The sequence below is a fragment of the Festucalex cinctus genome, chromosome 12 (genome assembly GCF_051991245.1).
Source record: "Festucalex cinctus isolate MCC-2025b chromosome 12, RoL_Fcin_1.0, whole genome shotgun sequence".
Lineage (NCBI taxonomy): Eukaryota > Metazoa > Chordata > Actinopteri > Syngnathiformes > Syngnathidae > Festucalex > Festucalex cinctus.
Window position 1 is genome coordinate 11,961,709 of NC_135422.1, and position 20,906 is coordinate 11,982,614.

General features: G+C 39.5%; 1 protein-coding gene across 7 annotated transcripts in view; it reads left to right on the top strand.

Moving 5' to 3' along the window:
- Positions 1 to 4,512: 4,512 nt before the first annotated feature.
- The window catches only part of LOC144031768 (homeobox protein Meis2), a 117,573-nt gene continuing 101,179 nt past the window's right edge, over positions 4,513 to 20,906 (top strand). For all 7 annotated transcript variants that reach the window (XM_077539190.1, XM_077539191.1, XM_077539185.1 and 4 more), the window contains exons 1-7: positions 4,513 to 4,568; positions 4,698 to 4,924; positions 5,798 to 5,939; positions 6,042 to 6,092; positions 6,247 to 6,297; positions 6,736 to 6,885; positions 19,878 to 19,992. In XM_077539190.1, coding sequence (XP_077395316.1) covers positions 4,557 to 4,568; positions 4,698 to 4,924; positions 5,798 to 5,939; positions 6,042 to 6,092; positions 6,247 to 6,297; positions 6,736 to 6,885; positions 19,878 to 19,992 — 748 coding nt within the window. In that variant the 5' untranslated portion in view covers positions 4,513 to 4,556. The remainder of the gene's footprint in view (positions 4,569 to 4,697; positions 4,925 to 5,797; positions 5,940 to 6,041; positions 6,093 to 6,246; positions 6,298 to 6,735; positions 6,886 to 19,877; positions 19,993 to 20,906) is intronic.

A 20,906-nucleotide genomic window follows, 5' to 3' on the forward strand; every position in this document is an offset into this window, starting at 1 on the left:
CGCGTGCGCGCGCGAGAGCCTTACATTGGACACGCGTAATTAACCTCCAGTGTTTTCACACGCTCTTTTGCCTGCTCACATCACTCTGCTATAGGGGGCCTTAAAAAACAAAAAAAAACAAAAAAAAAAAAAAAAAGAATACGCACACGCTATTCCTACTTTAAATCCACGCGAGGAAAAAAACACGACGTGCTGTATAATTTTAATATTTTTTTTATTTCGATAAATGTACATATATTGCCTTTTTTTTTTTTACATAAAAAGAGCATGCAAAAAATATGACTTACCGGTGTAATCCAACATTAGTGTTGATTTTAGTGTCAAAATTGTCAGAGTGGAGTTTGGCTCGTCCACGCTGCTTGTGTTTTTCGCTCTCTCTTTTTTTTTCTCTCTTTTCTTTTCTTTTCTGTCTGTGTGCGTGTGCGTGTTCCTTCCCGGGGAATTGCTGCTTGAAATGTCCACGCAGCCGTTTGTCAAAGCCTTGCTTGCGATCCTTTGCACTTCCCACACCCACACCAGAGCCCCCCCCCCCCCCCCCTTTTCCACCACCCTCCTAGTATGCCAACGTAACTGTTGTCACCTTGCATTTATTAACCGGTTATTTGTTTGTTTCAGGTTGACCTCCCTGCACAGTACAAGCTCCTCCTATAAGTCCCTTTTTCAAAGTTCTTCATCATCATCATCATCATCCCCCAATATTTAAAAGCATATAGCGAGGTGGCCCCCCGTGCCTAAAGAGCTCCTGGAAGGTCCTCACGTGCAAACGATGCCCTCCTTGCTCCTCCTCCTCAAACACCCCCCCCCACCCCCCAACCCCCCCTCGTTGTCCTCCTCCTCCTCTTCTTCTTCAGCTTCAATCTCCCCTCATGATTGATGATGCCCGCATGGCCATGCTTTGATAATTGACCAAATACTCCCAGGCACTGATTCTTATCAAGAGAGGAGCAAGAGCACCAAAAAAAAAAAAAAAAAAAAAAGGGGGGGGGGGGGGGGGGGGGTAGCAGTGCATTTCATTTGCATGAGTTGGTTTAGTTAGCACACTGCTACAATAATACGGTTGTATATGTATAAATTAGTCCTTTGATAATTTGATGGATTATTCAATAAGACCACTGATAAAAATGTATTTGAAGTACAATCATTTTTGACACTATAAGATGGGGTGTGTAAGAAAAAAAGTGATGTGAATCGGAAAATCAGTTTTGACTGAGAGCTATGAGTGTACAATCAAATCGTTTCACTTGAAAATATACTGAGATATGTCTCGAATTGTCTTTTACTGAGATGGAAATGCCACATTTAAAGTACAGGCGAGCCCAATCATATTTGTAAAATGACAACGATAAACTCATTGCATCATGTCACCTCTCAAATTGAGCCGTTCGGATTAAATTCTAATCCCATTGAATCGAATCAAACTGTTGTACATTTAAACACCCAAATCTGAATCACAAACATTTTTTTATTTTTTTAGGGAAAGTCAAGTCAAAAATGCTCTTTACAATAATGTTTTATGTGTCCCCACAAATGTCATAACAATATTCATCCGTTATTATCCGTCACAAGGGGCGGCCATTTTGCCACCTGCTGTCGACTGAAAATGACATCACAGTGCCACAGGGCTCAGCTTGCGAACGTCACATCACCAACCCCAGAAACCAGGTGAGCCGTGATTGGTTGTCATCCGAGCCCATCGGCACTGTGATGTCACTTTCAGTCGACAGCAGGTGGCAAAATGGCTGACTAGTAATCTAATAATGAAATATTATTATAACACTAACGAGTTAAGATTTGACGAGCAGAACTGTTGCTAATTCCTTGCTAATTAGCCCTATAAGATGCCTATGGCCCCTCCCCCTTTGAAAGGCGACTCCACCGGAAGTTGACATCTCACGATAATGTCAGTAAAGTTGCTCAAACCCAAGGAAACAAGTCAGCGAGAGCATTCAAATCGGAATCCCAATCATGTCAAATGAAAGAAAAAGTCACCACAATTGAGGAAAACGAGATTCCATTGGCAGTGATTGCGTTTGAAGATGGGAAGCGTCTTGTGAGTGACGTCATCCAAGTGGAAAAATGTGCTGCGTTTCTTGCTGTTTACTACATTTCAGCCTCAGATTCATCATCATCATCTTTTGTTGGCCGAGTTTGAAAAAGAAGTCCAGGCGCATGGAAAGAGTGAATGATTTATATTTACAGCCATGCTATTGCTATGCGTATACTATGATTTTGACGTGAGAATGATCTATGTTTATGACATCTCATCTATATGATAGCAGTTTACATTTTTTACAAAAGAGTCATCTTAAATGGTCACACTGTTGATGTTTTTGCTACTTGTTGATATCAGGAAGTGATTAATTGCACCCTGACTATCGCTATGCGTACTTTTTAACTGAATCATTTCACATTTTACCATCAGAATTGGATACTTTTGCAACTTGTACTATTGCAAGTTTTACGATAAACAGAAGCACACTAACGCTATGTTCATCAAAGTAAAGCCAATTCCAAGTGAAAAAGTTACACTACTTTTTACTAAACAAAAAGTTTGCTACTCTTAATTATTGTACTTAGAGAAATGTGATTTTAGAAAGAGCATGTTCATAATAATATTATACCTTCATAGCCCATAGGTTAACTTTTTTTTTTTTTTTTTTTTGGTGAGATTTACACCTCTATTAAGACATGATGAACCCACAGAAACGGCTTTAATCCATCTAAACCTTTGGTACACTTAATTAATAAATGCAACTTTTAGCATGCAAAATGTAGAATAAATACTGACCTGCTGTTGAAGTTGATTTATTTTTTAAACTTAAAAGGGCATCCCTTAACCAGAAACCTGGTTACGAATGTGACAAATTGGTCACAAGTGAAAATCCGTGAGAAAGTGAATACATTTTAAAAATTAAAATTATATATATATATATATATATATATATATATTAGAGCTATCACACAATTTTTTAATGAGAATAATCATATCTTAGAATTTTGATTAATCACGATTAATCTAAAGTAAAAAAAAATTTATTTTTTTTTATCAGCACCTGTTATATTTAATTTTTTTTAATTTTCTAAGGACGTCCTCAACATTTTTTTTTTTGATCCACTGCACACTCTCATCCTCCTCTTTTTCTAATAGTTAATTACTTGCGGAATTTAAAAAGAAAAAAAAAGAAAAAAACGACCCCAATATTTTGACATGGACAAATATTCTGAATGTCACCCATAAACATTTATTAAATGCTTTACGTTAATGCACGTATGTTGATTGCTCAAACACCTGTGCTACCTTTAACGACGTAAACATCCGTGATTAATCTGCGTTAATGCGATACATTTTTGCGATTAATAAGTTAACGCTTTAACTTTGACAGCACTGAGAGAGAGAGAGAGAGAGAGAGAGAGAGAGAGAGAGAGAGAGAGAGAGAGAGAGAGAGAGAGAGAGAGAGAGAGAGAGTTGCAAAAGTGTGTGGTGTTGTGTTGCTGTCCAAACGAAGATCCCAAAAGTATTTTGGGTGGGTGGGGAGAGAGTTTTGGGAGGTGGGGAGCTGGAGAAGAAGAAGAACAGGAGGAGGAAGAGTAGAAGGAGGAGGAGGAGGAGGAGGAGGTTTGTCTACTACTACTACACACCGACTTCACTCACACACACATTGGGAGGAAGAGTGGGTCTCTCCTCTCTCTCGCGTGGGAGAGCAGTTCGCCTTGCCTTGGCGCCCCACCACTGGCTGGGGCCAGCACGCCACTTCCGGGATCCGTCATTGCGCTCGCCCACCGCTCGGCGCGCTCACTTCAGTCAGTGTGTTCGGAGGACGCGAGCCGGCCGCCAAGCTGACAACACTCGCTGACACTCATTCACTCAGCAGCCAGCCGAGCCAAGCTACCAAAGCCGCACAGCACCAACCGAGCGAGCGAAGGACCTGGAGACACGTTTCTTTCTTGTTGTTGTTTTACTCTTTTCCCCCCCATTTTGTTTAACCCTCCTCCCTCGCCGTCCGCTTGTTCGAAAAAAAAAGTCCACAGTGGGGCGAAGCAGACATTTAAAGGAGACAGAGCGGAGAGGACTTACGGGGGGAGGACACCGGACTAACGCGCACGGCACCCGAAAAAAAAACAAGAGAGAGAGAGAGTGAGAGAGAGAGAGAGAGAAAACTTGAACATCATCGCCGAGCGTCATTCATTCATTACCTTGACAACCTCTGGCTTTGATTGACAGCCGGAGTGGCAAAAAGCCATGATAGACGCGACAGTTGACTTTACGCGCCGCTCGTTGACGGGCCAATTGTAAACCTTCCACCTTTTTTTTTTTTTTTTTTTTTTTTTTGACACTTTTTCCAAAATTATTTTCCCTTGGAGGACAACCCGATGCGACGACTGCGACGCAACCGCTTTGGCGAATAGGAGAATTCGCCCAAACAAAACAAAAAGTTAGTCGAAAAAAAAAAAGGAGGAGGCAAGAGAGAGCCGGGATTTTTTTTTTCTCCCAGGGATTTTAAATATTGCACAAAAACTAAATCAGCACGGCATATTAAGGAGTTTATCGGAGCCTGATGGCGCAAAGGGTAAGTATCCGCTCCCATTGCACTTCTCCACCATCTCGGTCATAACAAGCACCGAACTTCGCCGGAAAAAGCGCCGAAAAGTCCCATCGCCCGGCGATAACTTCTCCCCCCATGCGTCCGCTCCCGCAGTACGACGAGCTGGCCCACTACGGGGGCATGGACGGCGTATCGGCGTCCATGTACGGGGACCCGCACGCACCCCGGCCGCTCCCGCAGGTCCACCACCTCAACCACGGACCGCCGCTGCACGCCAGCCAGCACTACGGAGCTCACGCTCCCCACCCCAACGTCATGCCCACCAGCATGGGCTCGGCCGTCAACGACGTCCTAAAGAGGGATAAGGACCAGATTTATGGGTAAGCTGCTAGAATCGTCATTTTTCTCAGAATTTTTTTTTTTTTTTTTTTTCAAGAGTCTGAATAAAGACTCTTAAAATGGAGTTCATGACCAACAAACTCCATGAAAAAGCCCTATTTAAATAGTTTTTGTTTTATTTTATTTTTTGTGGAATACAATACAAAATGTCCCACAAACATTTTTGTTTTGTTTTTATAATTGTTTAAAAAAATGTGCACACATAAGGCAACGTTGACGTGCATGCATGTGCTGATTTTGTAAATAAAGCAGCTGGTGCACACTTTTATAGTTTTTTTTAATTATTATTTTTGCATGATTCAAACACAAAGAGCTAAAAAATAAGTTGATCTTATTGAACTAAATGAACATTTTTAATTTGACAAAGAAAAGTGCTATTTATCCGAATTTCGAATTGTATTTTCAACCGTCAACTTAGTTTACAAACATCCTCGCTTCTTGACAAATATATACTAAAAAATTAAAAGTATAAGAGTCATTCCCTTAATTCTATGTGCCCAATGTGTGTGTGCGCGCGTTTCACTTTTTGTGTTGCACTTCTCACGCTTGTCACGGTGCACTTAAGAAAACGTCAGTCTCCGCCATGCGGATCAATGAGAGGTTAAAAATGTGGTTAAAAGCAGCTTATCATAATAAAAGTGAAATATTACCATGATGCAGGCTTTTAAAATTGTCTTGTGGTTTTTTTGTTGTTGTTATGTGGGAGTTAATTTTGTTTATTAAATTTTATGTTTTGTTTTGTTGTTTTTTTTCAAATATTTTATTATTTTTTTTATTTTTGGATGCCTGAGTTTGAAATATACCCCGACACGCTGCGCCGTGCTCAGGCCGTGTTTTGCTCGCCCTCCGCTCAGGCATCCCCTGTTCCCGCTGCTCGCTCTGGTCTTCGAGAAGTGCGAGCTGGCGACGTGCACGCCGAGGGAACCCGGGGTGGCCGGGGGAGACGTGTGCTCGTCGGACTCCTTCAACGAGGACATCGCGGTGTTCGCCAAGCAGGTCCACATGCAGCCGACAACCGCGCATGGCACAGAAATTCGGATTTCAACTCAGACGCATGTTTAAACAACTTTTTTTTTTTTTTTAATTATTTACTTTTAGGTCCGAGCAGAAAAACCTTTATTTTCATCAAATCCAGAATTGGACAATTTGGTGAGTTCGATTTGAAGTGTCCAACTAATTTTACATTTTGAATATAATAATATTTATGGTAAATCGTTTTAAAGTTTAAAATCAATTGCTTGCAATAATTGTCATATTATGATGAGTACATTTTACTGATGGATGTTATTTGCATGTTTTTCAGATGATACAAGCCATACAAGTATTACGGTTTCACCTCTTGGAATTAGAAAAGGTAAAAAAAAAAAAAAAAAAAAAAAAAAAAAAAAAAAAAAATCTCTCTATCTCTCTCTATATATTTTTGACTTTTTTTTTTTTTTAAGGCCGCCTTCTTGGTCGAGTCATATTTAATGCAGGCCAGCTATTTAAGCAGCTCAAGTAACAATTGGTGCTCAATTAAGCCTCTTTGGCGCACGTTATTGATCCGCATGCACGTATCTGCTTTCAGCTCGCCGCCACTTAATACGCCCCTGCACTTTATTTGGATTTTAGATGATGATTTTATCTTTATTTGGTTTTTATTTGTGCGCTGCTTGTTCCACTTCAACTTGTTGCTGCACGTCTCGGGGGAATTCAATAAAGCGCCGGCAACAGTTTGGCTCACATAATTGGAGTTACACTGCATTTACATCAAAAACAAAACGTAATTGTGGTTATTTTGATTTTATTTCAGGTGCACGAGCTTTGTGACAATTTCTGCCATCGGTACATCAGCTGTTTGAAAGGAAAAATGCCAATAGATTTAGTGATCGACGAGCGGGATGGAAATTCCAAATCGGACCACGAAGAGCTGTCAGGCTCGTCGACGAACCTCGCCGATCATGTAAGTGAACGCAACACTCTTTATTTTATTATTTTGTGTAATTGTTTACACACTATTTTCTTACCTGTGAGTTTTGAACGCACCCTCAACACGGCTTGTACGACAGTTTTGAACGCACCATTTCTCTCATATTTTTCGCAACACGGCTCGCGAAATCTCCCTTTAACCTGGTCGATCTTGGACGTGAACGCACCACCCTCTCGCCTCCTACGCGTCTTGCCGGCCTTGAACGCAGCACGGCTTGTTGCCTGTGAATTTCTTTGAAGTGTTTGGCCTACATATTGAGTCTTAAACGGTGTGCGCGCTCGTTCCTTCAGCCGGGATGTGCCGGTGGGGGTCAAAAGCTAAACGCCGCTACAATAGCCTTAGTTATTGTTTTAAGTCTTTTTGATTGGGCGCGCTCATGCGTGTGTGTTTTTGTGTGTGTCTGCGTGTGTGCGCGCGCACCATGGAGAGACAATTACGTGTTAGCCGCTAAGCTTTAGCTTTAGGCCACTATTAAAAAAAAAAAAAAGAAAAAAGAAAAAGAGAGAAGGGGGCTTTCTACGCGAGGAGGTTGTGGGAGTGTTGCAAAGCTGGATTGTCTCCGCAGAGGTGCACGGAGGTTGTGTGTGTGTGCGTGTTTTTGTGCGTGTGCAAACGTGTGTGTGCTTGCCTATTGCAACGTGAGGCTTTAAGCATCAATGTCAAGTTCACATTGCATATGATGCTTCTCTCACAGAGACCCCCCCCCCCTCCTCCTCCCACATGCTGCTGATGTTAATGTGTTTAATTGTTTCCTATTGATTACTACCTTTTTTTTTAACACTGCAGTGTGCAATTCTCCTTCACCCCCCCCCTTTTTTTTATGACTAGAGGCTCCTTAATGCTGAATTCAATTATATTCAATTATAGTGTCGTAAGCACGTAAGCTTTATATTAAAATCGCGCATTTTTGACGATATTATTATTATTATTATTATTATTATTATTATTATTATTATTATTATTATTATTATTAGCATTTTTCTTATTATTGCTGAACGCGCGCACACGCACACACATCGTAGTGTTGCATTTAGAATGTTCAATATTGCTCATATTTTGGCCCCTCTAATTGTTAAGCGATTTTTACGTTTGCCAAATAGTGAACCCAAATTTAACTTGACTGATTTATGACTTATAATGTAAATCTTTTCAATGAAAATATTTCCTACAATAAGTTTTAGCATTAAGTGAGGCCCTAGCATGAACTTGCCAAATGTCGGACCTATTTTTAGCTGAAATGATTTATTAATTGCAATTGTCATTATACAGCACGCCCTTTTAATTATATTTCTTACAATAATGAATTTTAAATGGCATCAAGTGGATAAAATTGCGCTGCATGCTCTCTCATCAACTTGCCAAATAGTGAATACCCACAATTGGCATTATTGATTTATTAATTTGAAAATGTCATGATACCACGCCTCTTTAATTATGTTTGACACAATAGTTAGAAATGACACAAACACATCAAATGAATGAATTGTGTGGCCCGAGCACAAACTTGCCAAATAGTGAGACAATGTCGACTGCATATATATATATATATATATATATATATATATATATATATACTCAGACAAGCACGAGCAGTACGTCGTGTATCTTGCAGCCATTTTACTCGTGCATGTATTTAAACTTTGAGTGATTTATTCCTCCTTTGTGACGCTGGTCAACTTTTTACGGCGGTTACTTTGACTAAAAAAAAGTTGATGTGGGTCAAATCCTAACCTATTATATCAAATGAATGAGTCATTTCCCAATTAATTGTCATCTCCAGTTTACCAGGATATGCTAATTAGCTCCGATCCGGATCTCTCGCGTCCACTTTTCTCCGCTTTGCATTTTTAATCGGCCTCCCTGGACGCCAGCGTCTCATGTGGTGAAAGTTGGATTTAGTGGCGATGATGAGGAGGGTGCGTGTGTTTTCATGTCACCCCTTTCCTCCCCCTTTCCTCATACCTGACAGCATCGCAAGTAGGCGCACTTTTTTGTTTACACTTTGAGTGCAGCATTGTCTTGGTCGTGATTGGATTACGCTGGAGCGAGAAAGAGGATGAGAGGCGTTCACTGACACTGGTGATTTGGGGACTGTCTCCGCGCCGGTGCAGGAGCCCACCCAGGACCTAACCCCTCCAATTTAGACGAACCCCATTCCGGGTAAAATGGAGGCGTTGTCTTCTCTTAATGACATTTTGCGCTGCTTTTAATTGAACGCAACTAAACAGGCTCGTAGTGGCGTCTTACTTTTGAGGACCTCGCGGGGTTCTCCCGGCTTTGTTTTGGAGATCCTTCCTCAGGGAGGGTAGATAGGTTACGCGTTTGCTTATCTTGACGCTGCATGGCTGGAAAAAGAGGAGGGGGAAATAAAGGGGGGGGGGGGGATGTTTACATTGGATTTTCTGCAACAGGCAGGGAACTGGTTAAGTGACAAGACAAGTGTTGCAATAGTACATGTAGGGTCTGCCTGTTTCGGGTACAAAACGCAGTAGCCAATGACGTCATAATGTGGTATAATGATTACGCTTTTATTTTTTTTTTTAAAGGCTTTTATTGAAGTGGTACTCTTTTTACACCAATTGCAGGTCTACCATATAAAATAAATAAATAATAAACATATAAATAATTACCATAAAAAATAAAGTAACAGCATAATGGCAACTTGCTCGTAAATGTTCGTCAAAAATGAGGCAGAAGTTGTATTCTTAAAGGGTATTCTCAATATTATTTTAATCTGGGGAAATGATTTAAAAAAATACTTGATTCAGTTAATATGCATTGGACTCAAAAGTTAAATAGAATTTGTACTCAAAAAAATGCTTGAAAACAGCTCTAGATGATTAAATGAAAATGTATTGAACATAAAAGTTAAATGCAACTGAACTGTGCTTAACAAATATGCTGTTGTGGATTTAAAAAAACAAACAATCACACTTTAAGCCACTACGATTACGAGTATGCACAGTTTGAACATTGTATTGGGTGATTCTTTCGCCTGCCACTAGAGGGAGCCCACACACTGCTTAATTACGACATTAAGCAGGATGTCGAACTGAGTACCAATGTAATAATAGTTAATGAACAGTAACAAAATACGTAAAACTAAAATAAAAAATAAATAAATAAAACAAAACAAAATAATGAGTACTTAAAAAAAAGATAACTGAAATTTAATTTTCCCTTAATAAAACTAAAACTAAGTGCAATTAATGAGCTTTCTGGGTTGATTTTAAATCTATTATTTTTGTTACTGTTCAACTGTACAGAAAAAACAAGGTCAAGCAGTTGTTTAGAAATTGTAGTCAACTTTATTTTATTTCACAATACTTTGACTTTTTTCATCATACACTCCACAATTACTCATAAATATGTATATTAAAAAAACTAAAACTAATACTAAAACTAAAAATCCCTAAACTAAAACAAATAATAAAAAAAAACCTCTTAAAACAAGATAACAATAAAAAAGTAAAAATAAAATAAAAATGCACTAATTAAAAGTCAAAAACATTACAACCCTGCTCTGTATAAAATATCGTTCTTGAAGAACATAATGGTGCGTAAACTCCGTCCAGTTTATTTTTGCATTTAGACAGAACTGGTCATGATTTGGTGTTCAAAAAAAATATCCACTTTCAGTCCAGTTTCCAAGTATTTCAGGGTCCCAAATCAACATTGTCAAGTAAACAAAACGGCGCACCACTTGATCCAACCTCGTGTTGCTATGCAGTTCCGTCTAGCCTTACATTTCCTATTTGATTAGCGCTCCCAGGGCCTGTTGGGAGCCATATCTAATCATCATGGCTGCAAGCGAGAGAGGGAGCGGGTAGCGGGAGAGAAGCTTTACTCACTTGTTGCACACCGTGCACCCTCTCGCAGCACCTCTCGAGAAGTGCATTGCTATGCAGCCGCCACAAGGTCATATACTGTACAACGCGTGTGACACACGTTCAGTATGCACGCCGGTTTTATTTTTTTTAAAAGAGAAAGTCTGCAGGTAATGATAGACGTCTCTTCACATCACTTGTCTGCTTTTATGTGCACCACTTTATTAGGCGCACCTCGATAAAACTCCCCCGGCGAATCCCCTCGAGCGTCGTCATCATTATAATAACTTTTTATTGAAGGTGTTTGGAGAGAGGCCTTGATTTATTTAGGGGTAATTTTGGTAGGTTATAATTTGTGGTGTGCGGGCGTGCGACGTAGTATTAGGTACATCTGCACTCTCCAAATATGTTTATAAAATATTATTGGGGGTTGCCTTACATTGAGAGCTGTTGGTATTATATATATATATATATATATATATATATATATATATATATATATATATATATATATATATATATATATATATATATATATATATATATATATATATATATATGACTAAAAAATAAAACCATATTTAAATTAGGGGGAAAAAAATGTATATTTTATTGTAAATGTAGATATAAATTGAGATATAACATTTGCGATTAATGTGCGCTAATTGTCAGTTAATTATTGAAGTCATGCGATTAATTACGATTAAAAATTTCTTTTTTTTTTTTGCTTTTTTTTTTTAAATTTCAAACGACTGAAACCTCTAATATATAATGCATATACAATGCAATGTCTTACAAATGCAATTATGCCATCTAGTGGCAAAAAAATGACCTCAACACAAATCAATATCACACCTATCTTTTTATAGTACAGAGCAACTTTTTACTTTAACTCAATTTTATGAATTATTATGAAATTACTATGAAATTATTCTGAAATCAATAACTAAAAGATACAGCCACATTTCTATAGGCCTAACATTTTTTCCACTTTTACGTTAACAAGAAGTATGAAAACCTCGGGAAAAAAATATTGCACATTTTATTGTACATTTAGAACAGATGTAAAAGTTGCAATCAATTGAGTTAACTTTTGAATTTATGCAATTAATTACGATTAAGAAATGTAATCGCTGGACACCCCAAAAAAATAAATAAATAAATAGATAAATAAAAATAATTTTAACCTCCTCTTTTCAAAGCATTATTTTTTTTTTCAAATGCCATTCTTGCAGTGTAGTGTGAAGTTGCCCTCAGAGAAAGTTTTCAAGCCATGATGAATTATGAGCTGCTCAGTTAAGGAGCCCATTTATTATTCTTCATAATTGAGGGTGTTAGTGTTATAGCACTCAGCTGTTCAATAGGTGCGCACCTACACTTTTTTGAGCCACGTGTAATTATGACCTCCCGTCCTCCTTTACGTGTTTACACCGTGTGGCAAGACGCGTCTCGAAATATCAGCCGGCGTTATGATTTATGACCCTTTGTGTGTGCGTGTGCTTGTTTCTCGCGTGTCAGCGGTTCTGTCCGCGATCAGCGCCGGATCCTATATAACCGCTCGGTGCGCACCATCCCTCCATGTTTCCCTGGAAGCTTTCATGGGAATTGGAGGGAAATTCATTCAGTGACGGCGCTAAATCAATTTTAGCCGAAATTTGAAGGGATGCAGGCATCGCAGGTGTTTGGAAATGCGAGACAAGGGATTTGTTCACTTGCTTTTTGTTCCTGTTATTATTATTACAGTTGAACCTTTAAAGTGGAACACAATCTGATATTGGTTGACTTCCGAGTTCATGTTTCAAAGCAATTTTCCCATAGTAAATTGTATTAAGTCAATTCATGTCTTAATATGTGATACTGTATTTGCTGTATGTCGTGTATTTACATTGTATTAGCATCTTCTTGGTACAATTAATACACATTTAGTAGGGCTGGGAATCTTTGACTGTCTCACGATTCGATTCGATTTTTGGGTCTACAATTCGATTCAGAATCGATTTTCGATTCTCGATTCAACGATTTTCGATTCAAAATTATTTAATTGACAAATGATTTCTGCTTCAATTTACAGATATGCACAACATTTTCATGATGTACTCCAGTCTGCTTTTTTTTTTTTTTAATTAATTTATTTTTTTTAACATTTATTCATTTTGGATTGCAAGTGGCTTTTTCCACAAAAACAGCATGTGTGCTACAACTGCCTTTTCCCCTTCTTCATTTCTAATTTAAATAAAATCGATTTTTGGATATTAAATATCGATTCGATTCGATTAATAAATGAGAATCTCGATTCTTTTATGAATTGATTTTTTGGCACCCTAATATTTACATGTTTTGTAATTTATTTTATTGCTCATAATGATTTGCTACGTTTTACCGAGTTACTTAGTTGTGAAACGCTTCTTTTTGCATTATGTATGTCCCGTATTATAATGGCCAAGGAACGCAGTTGAGTGTGGAAAGATAATTTGAGATACAAATGTTTTGAGTTACAAGTTTGGTCACTACAAATTAAAGCCCTAAGTCAAGGCACCAGTGTAATTACAACTTGTATTACGACAGCAAAAGGCAACCCCCCTGAGACTTTGCTCCTTTTGCATCTTCCAAGTGTGTCGTGTGTTTGCACGCCGCCATTTCCCTCCATCTTCCTCCTGCGCTTTTGAAGACAATTAGCGCCGAGTACGCTTCTCTTAATTACAGCCTTTCTTCAGGGAATATTCGCAGCGTTCCCCGTATATGCCCTTTTTTGCTGTTGTTGTGCGTAGCGTCTGCCTGGCGCGCGCTCGCTCGCTTGTTGTGTAGATTGACTATTTGGCTGACACGCACAACTTGTTTGAACTTTATCACACCCACAGGGCCCGCGACAAAATGCTTGTGTATGTTTGTGTTTGCGCGCCGTCTGATGATGATGCCGCCGCTGCGCCCTCCGCTCGGAGAGGGGGCGCCGTAAATAATTTATGAGGGAATGGAGAAGAGGGCTTTTGTCGAGTGCACAAAGTCACAACGTGTGCTGTGATGTGTTTCACAGAAAGGCTTGTGGATTACAGGTGAATTGTTGGAAAAAAAAATGTTTTTTGCGGTTATGCTCGTTGGCTTGTGCTGCGTTGCGGTCTTTGGGAGGTAAACAACACTTTAGAGGAATGGTTCTCAAACTGGGGTCCCCAAGCTGTAGATTTGGGGGTCTAAAAATTGATTTGCAATAAAAGTAAAATAAAAGTAGTTTTCAAACATAACTGTAAGAACATACAGGGAAATTGGTTATTAAAGTGATTTTTAATCTTATGTTTGGAAAAAAATAACAATTTATAACCTGAATTGAAAAGCATTCACATTTCACTTCTGTTGGCAGCTTGCGGCATAACAGCTACATGCTGCCTCACCATGTTTGCTTTGAATTCTGGCCTCCACTAATTGATTGAGTGTAATGCTTATCGGATATAAAAGCATTTACACTTGGGGCTGACTTCAATTGTTTTGGCAGCTTGCGGCATAACAGCTACATGCTACCTCACCATGTTTGCTTTGAATTCGAGGCTCCACTAATTGATTGAGTGTCATGCTTAGCAAAAATAAAAACATTTACACTTGTGGCCGACTTCACTTGTGTTGGCAGCTTGCGGCATCGCAGCTACATGCTGCCTCATCATGTTTGCTTTAAACTCTGGGCTCCACTAATTGATTGAGTGTAATGCTTATCAAATATAAAATAATTTACACTTGTGGCCGACTTCACTTGTGTTGGCAGCGGCATCTCAGCTACATGCTGCCTCACCAGGTTTGCTTTGAACTCTGGGCTCCACCAATTGATTGAGTGTAATAGTGAATATAAAAGCATTTACACTTGGGGGTGACTTCATGTGTGTTGGCAGCTTGTGGCATAACAGCTACATGCTGCCTCACCATGTTTGCTTTGAACTCTGGGCTCCACCAATTGATTGAGTGTGATGCTTAACGAATATCTTTCCAATTCCTGAAAGGTTTGACTGTGCACTTGTTTAGCTTGACAACATTACTGACACATCATTTTATGAAAAGTACAAAACTCAAGTGTAAATATTTACTCTGTAATTATTAACCTGACTTGTCACCTCAGTGTTTCATTATTCTGCTACATTTCCATGATGAGTGATTGATTCTGATAACACACTGCTGTGGCATTTGATAGTTATGATTATGAGGGAGTTATTGGACAGAATTGTCCCCTGTAAGAGGATCCAAAATGTTGGACAACCTCACATCTACAGGGCCCAGCATAAATAAATAAAATAATTTCTCTTTAACACCATTAACTGCAGCCTGTCTTAGAATTTAATTCAGTGGCGGCGCCATTAAAAATGACACATTACTCCCGCAATGATAGGTGAATTAAGTCTCATCGATTGGTTACATTAAGGCCGCGGAGAGCCAGGCCTCACTCCAGTGCGGCCGACATTTAGTTTTCCGGAGTGGAAGCCGGTCATTTTCTAACATCCCCCCCCCCCCCCCCCCACCCCCCGCTGAGCCTGCCGCTGCTTAATTACATGCAAGCTGCCCTTCATCCCTCACGTGATGAAGATGCAACCGGATTATTTTGGGAAGCGTCCTGCTTTTACGCAGTGTTCCCACGGCGGCTTGAATATTCAGTCAAAAACAGCAACATGCTCATCAATGGAACACAACAGTATGTGTAGATCAAGTGTTTGTTTGTTTTTTTGTCTTTTAATTGATGCATAGTTAAGCACCTTGTATACAGCAATGCTTGTTTTAAAGTGCTTTATAAATAAAGTTGAGTTGAGAGTTGAGAGTAAGGCATAATAATCAATCGAGGATGTAGAATGATTGAGTCATGTAGCGACTGAAGCGAAATGGAATACGCAGTATCCATGCAGATGATGGCACAATATTGACATGGAAACAGTAGATGAGAAAAAGTCACCAATCTTGTTAAAACATTTTTAAAAACAATTGATAATTGGATTTCCCTAATTACAGTCAACAAGTGCTGTCTGTCTGTCTGTCTCGATAGCTAGTGCCTTATCGTATGCTAACATTATTTCCTAGTTTTTCAATGTGTTGATCAAAAAACTGAAAACAACTTCTTAATAGAAAATGCTATATGTGTTTCTTTGTATTCAGGTTCTGAAACATTTCAGCTTAAGACTTTACAAGTTTGGTATCTCCCTGTTAAAAAAAAAAATCCATAATAAATAATATATAATAATATATAATATATATATAATAAACACTGAATGTATAAAAAGAAACACATAAAAACTAAGAAAATAAATGAATAAAATAAAAACAAAATAAACAAAAATCTTCAAATTTTGTCATGGTTTCACTTGATACGAAGCAAAATTGTTTCAAATGGAATTTTTTTTTGCGTTTCTTTTTTTTTTTTTTGCGGCCAATTCCAATTCCAATATTTGGCAGAATAAAATTCCAAAACCCATTATTCGTATGGTTAATTTAAAAAAGTAAATAATGAATAAAATTATTTATTTTTGGTGCCTTACAACAATAAAAATATCAATTAATCTATTATATGCAGAACATTTGACTGTTTCACAATGTTTGTGCTTTAGTATTTGTTTAATTTAACAGAAAATCAGCAAAAATCAGCAGATTTGGGGTGGTGGGGTGGGTTTGATTTGAGTATCATTATCTTTGTGTTATGTTGCAATCTGTTATTGTGGGGGAAAAAATCAGCAAAAAAAAAAAAGAAGCCTTTTTTGGCCATTATAAGAGCTAATATTGGCTAATTAATCATTGCAGGCCCTGGTTTCAAACCAATGAAAACCAAGCGAGAAGTTGAAGCTGAACAAGCTTGAAAAGTGCTTGAAAATGACTTGGAAGTAGCTGTATGAACTCCCAGACTTTAGTGAAGTGCAACCGAGCGTTTGTCGATCAATGGCCCAGAAAGTGAACTGAGGCACCGAGCACTTTCCCCACTTTCCCCCCGGGCTCACTTTGGAGGGCCCAAAACGCCTGCGCTGGCCTTCATTGTCGAGCCCCTCTCGTGAGTTAACCCTCCGAGCTCTTTTTTTTTTTTTTTTTTTTCTCGCCCAGCGCCATCCGGTGAACAGCTGACGCTGAGAGAGCCTTGAATGCAGGCGGAGGGGGCGTTCAAGGGCCATGTGTAGTCGTCTGCACCCCCTTTAACAGATAAAAGGACCCTCGCTCGCTGCACAACAGGACTCGGCACCCAGAGGAGCCCGGCAGCCGCTCGTCTCATAGCCTCCATTTCCTCCCGCTAAAATTTCACACTATGAGCGACTGTCCGCCTTCAGGACAGCTCACTCGAGCGTAGGCAAGGTGTGCTCCTCAATTTAGAGTAAAGAAAAAAAAAAAGGGGGGGGGGGGTGTACAGTATTCTTCCTTGTCTAAGGGAAGGGGGAAAATGGCATGGCGGGAACTGAAAAGTGGGTTGAGGTTTGCGGGAAGCCTCGATGCAGGCTCGTTTGTTTGCCTTGGGCTCCGCTCAAGGGGCCCTCCTCTGTCGGGGGCCCTCGAGGAGCATCAGGCTAACATTTTAATTGAAGTCGTCAAGCTCTTTTTCTTTTCTTCTTGCAAAATCCCTACGGTATCGGCTTGCGATTTTTTGGCGAGTGACGCCATCGGTCAGTCTGAAACGGCGGAGGAAATTCCAACCCGAGCCTGCCGTCATGTGGCACTGATAAAGCCTTTCCTGTAACATTCGGAGTAGCCGGCTTCCTCGTGGGCCGGGGAAGGAGGCAGAAGAGAAGGCAGGGAAACGGGAGGGGGAAAAAAAAGTGATGTCATCTTAAGAGCCGTGGGCATGAAAACCTTTACAATAAATTTGCCTGAGATTTTAGGTCATTTTGGTGACAATCACAGAGACATGTTTTTCTTTATTTATATGGCAGGTGACCACCAATTTATAGCATCATATTAGAACAGTAGCAAACACAACTTGTCATCTTCATGATAAGAATATGAATTAATTAGAATTTTGATTCAAAGCAAAAGCGCCACTTGCGTGTTTCCTGCTCCGTTCATTTGCACTATAACCGCTAAGCTAGCTGATTTACAAATGGAAAATATGTTTCAATTTTCGTGGGAATTTCTATACTTATTAGTTTTTCATCCTTGTTTGGGATTTCTTACATACAGTGTTACAATTTGGCCACTAAGCAAGCTAGTTTACACAAAAGTTCCTTGGTCTGTATCTACAACTGAATAAGTCATGGAATTTGGTTGAGGATTTACTAACTGAATATAAATCTTTTCTTTTTTTGTTTTTAAACTAAATGTCATTATTAAAGTCACTGTAGTCACTGCAAAGTATGGCTTGTCACTAATACATTTGAAATAAGCTTATATAACAAAAAATAAACATACTTCCTGTGGTCATACTCTAACTGCACATAGGCTACATTTTTGCGCCAACATAAACATAACCACAAAGCTAGCTGATTTATACAATTCCTAGTCACATAATTTAGTTGAAGATGCATAAAAATGTGTAGAATTTAAATTATTTTCTAAACTTACTGTTGAAAATATAAAACAGACATGGCTGATCCAATTGTTTGGCAGTTGACAACCAGTTTGTAATCCGCATTGCTGCTACAATTTGTCAACAGCAACTACCATTTATGTCTGATTAAATTTGCGACCGCCATTTTTGAACAGTTTATAAAAGGCAGCTTCCTGGTTGCTTCTACTTAAATTTAGTATGACACGTTAGCCACTAAGCTAGCTGTTTATTCACTGTTATGTTCTTTGATTTCCATGTGGTCCAAGGAAAGAATCTTTACATTCCGATGAAGGTGTGAGTACAGATTTTTAAAAGCAACGTTTCACTATATCACCAAATAAACTTTTTGAGATGTAATTTGTGTTTGTCTGGCAGCAGCTGACAACCAGTTTGTAATTCATTACCACCACCTACAGTACTGGAGTGGGACAGTGGCATAAGGTAGCGTACTAAACTTTAGTTGCTAAGCTAGCAACACAAAAGTAGCTGATTTCCATGAAGACTAAGCAAGAAGCCCCTAAATTTGTGTAAACCTTAGTGAAGATGACTTGAATTTCCAACCTTCAATAACAGTAGAAGAAGTTTTAAGGTACTTGCTTGATTTCTCCTCTGTACTAAAGTATATTGGTTATTAGCTGCTAAGCTAGGAGGGAGACATTCCACCACTAACTAGTGTTATTGTTGGGCTTTGGCTGAGGCCTGTTCTCTGAATGAGTGCCATTCTCGTTCTCAACCTGCATTTATGAAAGTGAATGTGTGCATCTGCGTGTTTATACTTTTCGCTCCATTATGTCATGCGTGTGAGTGCATATGTGTGTGCGTGTGTGTATTCCTCGTGAGCCTCTGTGGGCGTGTGCACATTTTTGGCAGATTAGCAGGAGAATCACTGTCATATCTTATTTTCACTCCTGACAGCGGTAATGATTAATGGCGGCTGTGGTGTGTTTGGACGTCTTACCTCTGTATTTCGCACTTGACACGGAAGTCTTGCTCGGTAGTGCTACAACAATAACAAGAAAAAAAAAATCTGCAAAAAAAAAAAAAAGTGAGCTGCGCTGCGTGTGCATGTTTAGACAATTACTCAGCAGAGCTCGTCGTGGAGGACTCCACATTGCAAGCGTTCTGTTCTCATGCATTAATGAAGCTCTTTGATTGCACAATTTTGACTGATTGCCAGATGCTGCAGTGCTTGTTTCTCTTTTGTTTGTATTGTGTGCTTGCGGTGTGCTAGCTAGCAGCCTGTCGATCAGGGGTGTGTAAACTTGCATGCACGGTTTAAGATGTGTGCGAAATGACTCGTTGTTGTCATTTTGTTAGTACCAGCTTAAATGCAAAACAAAATGGCGTTTTTCGTGGATCAAACATTAATTCTGCGAACAGAAACTCAGATAAAATCAGGAGGTGCCATTCAGTTGGAATCATGTACAGCCAATAATTCGTTTTTAAAACATCGCTAGCCTAGCGCTAACAGGAAGTTAGCAAATGCTAAGAGGAAGTTAGCATCGACTTTGGGAGTGTTTTTCCTTCAAATAACAAATAGCCACACTCAAATCTTGTTAGCATAGATAGATAGATAGATAGATAGACAGTTCACCTTCCACATGTCACTCACACGGACCTCCTCTCTTTCTTCTCACTCTTTTCGAAAACCTCAGAACCCGGCGTCCTGGAGAGACCACGACGACGCCACGTCCACGCACTCAGCCGGCACGCCGGGGCCCTCCAGCGGGGGCCACGCGTCTCAGAGCGGCGACAACAGTAGCGAGCAAGGTGAGTCTCTTACAGATGCACAATAACATTAACAAACCTATTATGTACTGTATAAAACATACCACTGTATGCTATGTATCCTTCATATACAGTGGAACTTAAGGGTTGCACAATTCTGAATTTGTCTGTGTTTTGAAAAAAGTAAAATGCGTAAGGCCCATTGACCTCACAACTCACTACATTTGTCATTGAAATTACGGTTGACCCCTGTAATGTGAAAATATTAATTCAAGAATCACCTGCACTGTTAAAATAGGTTTTACAATGGCAGCAATTTGACCCTGAAACAGATGATTTCAATTTCCACTATTTCCAATGTGGAGAACCATTCAATTCAGACCGAAGCTGTTCCACTGTGTATGAGCGTCATCATCAACATGCAGGGCCTTTTAATCGCCCATTTCCAGCACTTATGATGACATCCCAAGCCATCTCCCTCCTTGTGCTCGTTTGGATTATCCCTTCTTTTGACTGGCGTCCATGTAAACACAGTCACACCTCAAAATGAATGCGCTTATCCACTCTTACAGTCAAACACGAGCAATGCACCCGAAAAAAAAGGGCTTTCCAGAAACGTTACTATTTCGAGACTCGAACAAAAGGCGGTGACTAATACTGCGTTTCTGCCAGTTCTCGCTCACATTGAAAAAAATGTAAAAAATTAAGTTTGCTGCACACAACAGCCTCTAATTACGCCTTAGTGTTATCTAGCACACAACCTGCCAAACGGGAATAAAGCGTTTCAAAACAAACGTATTGGAATGCATTACAGATAGTGTGCGCCAGTCACAGATATCTGTCTCCATTTGCTCGTCACGCTCGCTGTCAATTCTGACGCGATCAAAAACATGTGCAGTCTGGATAAAAATTGTTTATCATGTGCGAGTGTGGCCTCAAATGTGGATGTATTTACG